Source organism: Catharus ustulatus, chromosome 3, assembly GCF_009819885.2.
Source record: "Catharus ustulatus isolate bCatUst1 chromosome 3, bCatUst1.pri.v2, whole genome shotgun sequence".
NCBI lineage: Eukaryota > Metazoa > Chordata > Aves > Passeriformes > Turdidae > Catharus > Catharus ustulatus.
Window position 1 is genome coordinate 29235615 of NC_046223.1, and position 9901 is coordinate 29245515.

At 40.0% G+C, this 9901-nt stretch overlaps 1 protein-coding gene across 1 annotated transcript; it reads right to left on the reverse strand.

The window, feature by feature from the left end:
- Positions 1–6657: 6657 nt before the first annotated feature.
- Positions 6658–9901, reverse strand: MCFD2 (multiple coagulation factor deficiency 2, ER cargo receptor complex subunit). Its single transcript, XM_033053688.1, has 4 exons — positions 9773–9901; positions 8874–9025; positions 8018–8177; positions 6658–6966 (listed from the first exon to the last, which is right to left on the reverse strand). Exons 1-4 carry the CDS (start codon positions 9890–9892, stop codon positions 6835–6837), a joined length of 564 nt encoding a protein of 187 aa, XP_032909579.1. The 5' UTR covers positions 9893–9901; the 3' UTR covers positions 6658–6834.

The window sequence follows — 9901 nt, forward strand, 5'->3', positions numbered from 1 at the left end:
CCAAGCTGTTTGATTTATGCTTATTAATGGTTTATTCTTCCAGATCTTTCTGTCAGGAACATATTAGTTCCTTATTCATTGCAACAGCTTTTTAGGTGAAGAATATTAACCTTCTGTCTCTGTTGTTATTTCAGAGAAAAAAAGCCACAATTCTTGCAGTCTTCTCTCATGTTTTCTGGACCCCTGTAAATTTTCGCTGAACTCCCCTGCCAACTGTTTCATCTTTTACTTGAAGTACAGTGCACTAAACAGGTTGTGGTCTCCCAGGTGAATCTTTACCTATGGGAATTAACCCACATGGGCTTTTTCAGTAGTGTCTAAGACCCTTTAAACATCACGACTTGAGGGCTTTGCCCGTCATGCTCAGCTTGTTCCAACATAGTCCCTGGTATTTTCTCTTGTGAACCTAGACAGTTTTGCAAGAGCAGATGACTATTTCTGTGTAAGCTTTTTGCACTATTGTATTCCATCAATTTTAGATGATCTCTCTAAGTCATATCAAGAACATTTTAGATTCTGATTTTTTTAGTATCTGTAACATCTGCAGCCTTTCCTTGTTCCATCTGCAAGATTCATACTCCTATTCAATCTCTATTCCTTCACTGAAAACATAAAACCTTATACAGGACCAAGGCCCACAGAATTCCTTACAAAACATACACATTTTGATATGTTAGGATGAAATTACCCTGTGGATACAATTATCCAACTAGACTTGACCTCCTGCCCCTTCCCACAGTAGTTTCATTTAGAACACAGCTCACTAGCATGTCCATGAGGATATTATAGGAAATACCACTAAGAGCCTTGCAAAAATTATATAAAATAAATTAAGGCTATGTGACATCTCTAGCTAGTACTTCAACTTCCCTTTAAGACTCCTAGAGTCAAATTGCTCAGGGAACTGGAAGACCTGTAATGTGTATGTTATTCTCTAAGCAAATTTTTCATATTTTGGGTTGAAATTTTGCCCCCCAAATAATTGCACTCTCTGGTTGCTCTTGATCTTTTAAGTAAGATTGATGAAAAAGGGAGGAAAAAAAGGGCATGAAAATCTTTCACTTCCTTAACATCCTCTGCACTTGCCTATCACAGAGTACTGGTCCAAATTTTCCATTGTTATTTTCTTCTTACCTGTAAAATTTATTTTACTTTTGATAAGTTTTGCTAGTTGTATCTAGTCCATTTTATCTTTACTAACTGTTTACACGCCTCTATACCTTCCAGTGAATGGAGAATTGTGCTGGATTCTCAACCAGCTGTACTAGTCTCTATTTTACAGATATCTCTCTTACAACTGAGGTCTATTAAAAGGTTGTGAATTAGCTGACTTCTGCTGAATTTCCTTACTTTCCTCTAAAATGCCATAATTGCACTTGATTTCTTTCTAGCATTTCTTGAATGAACTGACAGCTGTCCGTAATCTGTTTTTCCTTTAGATTTGCCCCTTATTAGATCTTCCATACCCATTCTCTGAGTTTATTAACATCTGCCTCCTTGAAATCCAGTGCTGTTGGTCACTTGGATCAGATGGCAGGTGACACTATGTTCCCTGCAGTGCTAATTTCTTGTAAAATGTCCTATCTGGCAGCAGACCTTGAGTCGTATGTTACAGTGCCCTCTACCTATCTGCAAAGCTGCAATGCAGCTGAGGAAGCTTGACAGTTGCAGTGTGTATTAGGCCTTAAGATTTAGGCTGCTCTTCAGAATTTATTAGACAGAAAGGGAAAAAAAATATAACCTCAGGGAAACTTTCTGTAAGGTATTAATAACTTCCCTTGTAACAAATCTCAGTCAATGTGGACAGAGGATCTGTAATAATAAAGTGTTTAAAACACAAATTCCTTGTGATAAATACTCCAGACTAAGGTATGCAAGGATGCCTGCCCTACCTAGATTAACAAAAGTTCAGACCACTATGTGGTGTTTCATGTTGCAATGGACAGACAGTCAGACTTACAAGTAACGGGGGAGAAGAGGAAAAAAGGCACTAAATTTCACCTTAAGCAGAAATGGCTGATCAGACCATACTGGACCTCTGCCTTGTAAGAATATTGACAGAAGATCTTATATCTAATGCAAAAGCAGTAAGACTTCAGACTCCTACTAGAACCCTCCAATATTCTTTAATGCTGTTTTGAGACCACTGTAGATAGATCATGGTCCCTCTCCCAGGTCAAAAAGAGCTGGACAAGAAGTCAGACCAAGCGTGATGCTTATATATTCAAAAGCCTTCCTATTATCTTTTTTTTACTGACAAAATTACAATGAGAGTTCCTTTACTATCGCTTCAAATCAATTTGGATTCCCTAAATAATGAAAATCAATTACCAGTAAGCAGTCCCATCTGTAATAAACTTTTATGACAGCTATAAACTAACAAAAATGCAGGCATCAATGTGGTGTTATAAGATAGAGGAGCAAGCCATGCCTGTAGTCAGAGTACTGGTGATGGTTGAGGGAAACGCAGGTTGTTGAATCACTCTGTTCCATACTGATGTGCAGTGTCCATACGCTATCTAGTGGTTCTGTCGATTATGACATTGTCTCTGAATTACTCTTCTTTCACCTATGAATTGCAGGATTAAAAAATACTTTCGACAAAACTGGAATTTTGTGAGTCTGTAACCATTCCCTAATGAATCTAACACATTTTAAGGTCATAAGCGATTAACGAAGAAACCCCAAAAAGTGATAAAGCCTGTGGGAATGTGCAGGTAAACTCTTGATGGGGGCTTCTAGACAGTCAGTCCTATGACTAACAGAAGTCTGACAGGCACTGGTTAAGATCTTTGTTCTAGAAATTTGTTCTAGATTTATTACTAAAAAACCCCCTCAGTTGAGGAGTGCTTCAAGAACAAGTTTAAGTATCTTGTTTAGTTGCTAGATTCTGCAATATTTTGTGAGGTAAAAGCAGATAATCTTTTAGACTGAGCATATAGTGGACAGTAATCTAAGGCTAGATGTGTTCTCTCAAATGGGAAATGCTCATCTTTCCTTGAGATCATGGACTAGGAAGACATGAAGATCACACGTAACAGCATTCTTCTGATCTTCTGTATCTGCGAGAGATATGATTGATCTTCAGTAAAACAAACAGCCCCTCTGTTTTGTTATTTATCTGTGAAATGGAAATTGCACTGTTCTGTGGAAGCTAACACTGCTTTATAGATGAGTACTACTGTTGTAAAGGTCATATTTTCTATATTTTATATATATGAAACAAAAAATATTGTATTTATATACAGTCTGTGCCAGCACACTTAGGGGTATCATCTGACCTACAACTAGCACGCAATTGAATTATATTAGGAAAAAAAAAGAAGGCTGATTCATGTTCATTCTCAGCAAATTTGCACTTTGCTATTTAATAATTGAGAAAGCTCTCAAAACACTTATCTTTAATGGTACTTAATTACATATTTGTGTATTTGTTTAGGAGGCTGGGTAAAGACAGCTTGGTAAATTTTCTTGAACTGTTCCTTCCAGGAAAGTGGAAATTTTATTTTGTTCTTCAAAAGCCAATTTTGTTTTCCCTTTTCAGTAAATAATTTTTCTATTTGTATTTCTGAACCCTTAAAACAAATTTAAAATAGCAGGCCAATAATGTTCGTATTACCAGCATTTATCATGATTTCCAATATGAAGCTTCTATGGTGCATATCTTTTGCCACATAGCAGTTAATAAATATGCACATGAATACAACAGAAGTATACAAATGGACTTACAGGTGGTTGCATGTGATAAGAAAACCATGTGAAAGAATTATGCCCTTTCATCTAAAAGAAACCCAAAACTCAGAGCCTTAAGCATTGTGCTAATTTTGGCTGGCAAAGAGTTCCTTTTCTTTACAGTAGTTAGTATGGAGGTGTGTTTTGGATTTATACTGAAAATAGAGTTGGTAACACGGGGATTTTTCATTATTGCTGAGCAGAGCTTAGAGTCTTTGTTTCTGCCTCTCATCCCAGCACACCAGAGAGAGGTGCACAAGGAGCTGAGAGAGGACAGAGCCAGGATAGCTGACCCCAAATGACCAAAGGGATGCTCCTGAGCATATGGTGTCATGCTCAGCATATAAAGCTAAGGGGAATCAAGGAAGAGAGGAGGGTCTATTTGGAGTGATAGCATTTATCTTCTCAAGCACTCATTATGTGTGATGGAGCCTTGCTCTCCTGACACACACCTGCCCATGGGCAGGGATGAAGGAATTCCCTATTTTGCTTTCCTTGCACTCAGGGCTATGGCTTTAGCTATTAAACTGTCTTCATTTTAACCTCCATGTTTTCTCACTTTTGCCCTTCTGATTCTCTCTGCCATCTGACGGGGGGACTGAGTGGCTCTGTGGTCCCTTGCTGCCAGCTGGGCTTAAACCACAAGAGCAGTAAGCATATAAGAGCTGACAGGGCTACAGGCAACCTGCTTTAAGTGCTCAAAGCCGAGCAGCTTAACCTCTTCTGCCCTTTTAGCCACTAGCATTTCCTACACTTTTTTCCAATTCAACATTCACTCCAGATCATTCAGCCTCAGAAGAAATAAACAAAAAAAAAGAAACTGTAACTGAAAGAATTTTCTTTTAAGATAACAGTGAGTAAAAGAGACAGGCTTAAAAACACATTAGCAAATGAGACACATTTCTTACTAGCACTTCCAGCCTTGTGTATCCTATCAGCAGACACAAACCCCAGCTTAATTTTATTGTACAACCAGCACAAACCTGGCCACAAAGATTTCAAAATAAATAATTAGTACAAGAAAAAAAGAATCAAACACTCAGGCTTCATTGCACAAACATTTAAAGAGAGGAAATAATTACTTTTACAAATGCGTTTCTCTTGTATAAGAATAATTTTGTATAGAAAATAGCTCTTTATACATTTTACTGAAATAGGCTAACATTTAGATTCTTTATTAATTAATAATCATTGAATGCAATTTAAGATTTCAATTGTTTCAGTCACCAAACATCAATAACACAGCAAGACATCACTGCTCTAATATCCTTAAACTGTTTGACTTATCAAATATTGAGTCAAGACAGTGAAAATATTCCTAGAGCCATGATAATTTGAAAACACTCAAGTAGCTTGAAACTGTCAAACTATGAAATACTTCCTGAAAGTAATACCATAATTTAAGTGTCAAGGAATATGAACTTTAACCTTAACAAGGCAGCATTACTTGCTCACTCCTGCTGGCTAATACTGTAAATCCCAAATTGAACAAAAGATTTAATGTTAAACTGGTTAATTGTTAATGTGGCCTTCAAAACACTCCTGAAGGATAGGACACTATCCAGCAGGACCTGGACAAGCTTGAGAAGAGGGCCCACAGGAATCTCATGAAGTTTAACAAGACCAAGTACAAGGTGTTGCACCTGGATCAGGGCAACCACGGTATCAACACAGGCTGGGGGATGGAGGGATTCAGAGCCCTGCCAAGAAGGACTTGGGGGTGCTGTGGATGAGAGGCTGGACATGACCCAGCCATGGCACTCCCAGCCCAGAAAGCCAAATGTGCCCTGGGCTGCATCCACAGCAGTGTGGGCAGCAGGGCAGACAGGGGATTCTGTCCCTCTGCTCCCCTCTGCTGAGACCCGCCTGGAACACTGCATCCAGCTCTGGGGGCCCAGCACAGGAAGGACATGGAGCTGCTGGAGAGAGTCCAGAGGAGGCCAACAAGATTATTAGAGAGACGGAGCACCTCTCTGGTGAGGAAAGGCTGAGAGAACCGGGATTGTTCAATCTGGAAAAGAGAAGCCTTTGGGATGACTTAATTGCAGCCATCCAGTACCTGAAGGAAGCCTACACAAATGATGGAGTGGGACTCTTTACAAGAGTATGTAGTGACAGAGATTAGGTTTAGATTTGATGTTAGGAAGAAATTCTTTACTGTGTGGGTGGAACAGGCTGCCCAAAGATGCTGTAGATGCCCTAAACCTGGAGAGGAAGCACCTGAGCAACCTTGTCTAATGGAAACGTATCCCGGATCATGGCAGGGGTGCTGGAACTGAGTGATCTGTAAGGTCCCTTCCAACCGAGGCTATTCTATGATTCAAAATGAGATAGCAGAAGCTACTCTAGCAAATGCTATACAGCATTAACACAACATATAAATGTAATAAAAATACTTCAATTTTCTTAAGAAAACATGGAAGGTAGATTTTAAAAACCCAGTAAATTAAGATATAAAAAGTAAATTCGTAGAGGACAAAAAATTGAAAAACACATGTATATATATTTATATATAAGGGTATGCTAGGAAATATATGTATTTAAAAATACTCAGTTTATTCAAAGACTATTTAAGTCCATATGGTGTCATGTGGAACTCAAACATAACTCACACTCAAATGCTTTCCCTCTACAACTGCTGTTTCAAGCGCATGTACTTATCTGCAGATTTCCTTGTAAATTAGAGGCATTTACCCTTGGAATACAACTATATGAAGTAATAATTTCTTGCTTTCTAGGTATAATTTTAAATATAAGATGTAAGCAAATAAGACCTATAAAACCGAATGACTGAAAACCTGAAATTTAGATGCTAATGATTCTATTTAGTATTCATACAGAGCTACTTAAGAGTTTGCCAGCTGTAGCCTGTGTGAGTACTGTTGACACTTCCATGCTTCATGATTCAAATGAGTAGTTATGTTTAGTCAAACATGGCTCTCACTCCAAGTTAGCGAAACTCTTGACACATACAACTTTCAAATAAATTCAGCTGGAACTGGTACACCTCTCCTTCTCACAGCACACAGGTTGATACGAGACAATAATGAATCACATTATACCGGTTCACATTTTCATGTGGTTAGAAGGAGAAACAAACCCTTATTCAAGTGATTTTGCAAATTCTGCATAGTCAATGTATCCGTCATTGTTCTTGTCATCATCTCTCAAGACATCATCTATTAGGCTAATTAGCTCTTCCTCCTTCATTGCTTGGGTATGCTCACCACCTTCCTACAAAAACAAAACCACAGTGAACAGTTTAGCAGTCTTTCTCATCTAGTGGCACATGTGACAGATTAGTGACAACTATTTTTTTACTAAGCTGTTCATGTTTGGTGCCTAATTCGGTACAAAGTTTTTTGTAATAATTTATAATAATAAAAGCAAATTTCATCCGGTGAAAGCTTTGAAGTCAAAGTTCTTTGGACTTCAGAATGAGCATTCTATAGTCAACATTCTTAGTCAGAAGTTCCAAAAGCTGAATACCACAATGTATAACGATGGACAATAATCTAATAAATGTATTCTTAATTAGGATCTTGATGCGGTATAGACACTGTAGTTTCTATACACTACAAAAACATCTTACAGTAACAGAGAAGTGAAAAAATTCAGCACTCTAGCTTAAAGTCAGTAAAATTCTTAGTAACACCCCTTATGGGAACACAAAGAGGTGCCTTTAAACAAGAAACAGCCAGTCATTATTCTGTTCTTGGCTCAGTATTTTTTGCCACAGGTTATTAGTAGGAAGTTCCGCTATTCTGAATTGTAACTTCCAGAAGGTCAATATGAGATAATGTGTTTCTATTGTGTTCCTAATGACTGGAAAGAAAAATTGAGTTTGGGAAGAGGCAAACCAGAGCAGGTTCTTCTAATACAGACTGTGTGCAAGGGGATCCTATATTTGTGTATACACAGCAGTAAGAGTCTGAAGTTGAAAACAGTGTCATATCACATGATATGATCATGCCCCGTTTTGGATGATTTCCCTTTCTCCCCATCCCTACCTGCCAAAGTAAGCCCTCTGTCAAAACGAGTTTCACTCTGGAGCCCTTCCTGATTCTAGAGTTTGAACTAAAATGGAAACTTCCTAAAAAACTGCTATGTCACATGAAAAGCTGTGATAATGTACATTTATAAATTAAACCAGAACTATCAGGAGAAAAATAGTCTCATTTTCAGGCAAAACTGAAACTGCATTGAGGATGTGTTGCAACTGTTCTGCTGCTTTTAGAGTCAGAACTGTTTCCAAATACATATGCCCTTACAAAACTATACCAACCTCTTTGTGGACATGTGAGATAGCAGTAGCAAGTTCTAACCCATCTAGCAAATTATTGCCATCATAATCATGCATTTTGAAGTAATGGAGCTGTAACTCTTGTGGAGACATCTCAGATTCTGGTTTCTCGATAACACCTTCCAAGTGCTCCATGATGTGTCTAAGAAAAACAAAACGCACAACATTTCCATCAGTTAATATTTAATTCTCTGTTTACAGCAAATTTAGTCTTTGATCAAATATGGTACATCTAAAAGAACCGTGGGCAACTAAAAGCTACAGTTTGATACCAAGATAAAGGGGGCACAAAAGTTGTTTGCTAGAGGGGTTGTAGAGGCCTCTAATACCTTAGATAGCTATTTCTATTTCTTCTGGTCTACTTAGCAGGCTATCAAAACAACTGAAGCAGACCCAAAATCTCTTTCTGGCTGTCTTCCAAAGCACAGGAACTGGAGGAAGATCTTTCCCAGTCAACCATGAAGTGTTCTAGGGAGTTTTAGAACTGTTCCGCATTTATGAAGTAGCAAATGAGAAAATAAACTCAACTCTACATCCTCTCCCAGAGGATGCTGTTAGGAATATGATTTTATCTAAAGTATGGTGATCTGGGTAAGCAGGATTTCTGTAAAAAATTCTTTATAGCATAAGTAGGGCTAAAGGCTCCAGAGAGATCTTTCTAGGTCTCATATCTCTACAAATTTATCAAGCAGGCATGTCTCATATGTGGCTTTAGCTAATCGTACAACATTCTGAGAAAAAAGGGTGCCTTAGGCTTAAGTCCAACTCACATAACACTTTAGAGATAAGAAAATCATTAAGAAGTAAAGTTTACAGTTTTAGAACATGGAACACATACTCTTTATCTTGCACCAAGTTCTTATCAAGGCGAATATTTGGATGTTGACTCTCTCCTACGTGTTCCTCAGCTAGGGCAGAGATGAAGAATGCAGCCATAGCAAAGCAGAATAGCAAATGTGCTCTAAACGTCCTTTGGGCCATTGTGGTCTCCTACAAAAAGGAAAACATTCCCCCCCAAAAAAGACCCGATGAAAAACGCGATCTACTTTCAGCAGATTTAGACAGTCCTTAGAAACAACCTCATTAAGTTTCAGAATATAAGAACTTGCAGCATTAGAAACTCTTGCCAACCAGAGAGCTCCAATTAAGAGTTTTCATGAGGGTCCTTATTTTACCGAATTATGCAGTAATTTCCAGATAATGTCTTTTGGTTTGTTTTTTGTTTTTTTTTTTTTTTCTCACAGCTAATGCGCACACCTTAGCCATGCTTGGGTTTTCATATACGTTCCAGCCAAACAAGCAAGCATGCCCTCTGCCTCAGGCAGACCTGCCTCACAGCTATGGGAGCAAAGGTCGCTTACGACATGGAAGCGGCTCCATCTAATTAGTAGCTCTGTTCAGACCGAATTCCCCAAGGGGCGCACAGCTGGGCAGATGTCACGCAGCCGAGCATGTGCGCACTCCACGGGCAGTGACAGGGTACAGAGCTCCAGAGCGCGCTGCCGGATGCCGCTCCTGGCCTTCTCCCGGCCCCAGCTGAAGCTACCCCGGTTCCACCGGCCCGGCGCTGGCCACCAGCCAGCCTCCCACCCCGACTGGATCCCCGAGAAAGCGCTACTGCAGCGGGATGGGGCTGGGGCTAGCGCTGGGCCCGCCGCCCCCCGCCCAGGCCCCAGCACCCCGCTCCAGCACCGGCTGTCGGGCCGGGCGGAGGGGACTCGCCGCCAGACTACATACCCTCGGGCGGGTGTCTGCCGTGCGGCGGGCTCCGGGCTGGGCGCGGGCTGGACACCATTCCCGGGCCACCATCCCAGGATCACCCCTGACCCGGCGCTGCCCCGCCCGCTCCGCCGCCATTGGCCGCTC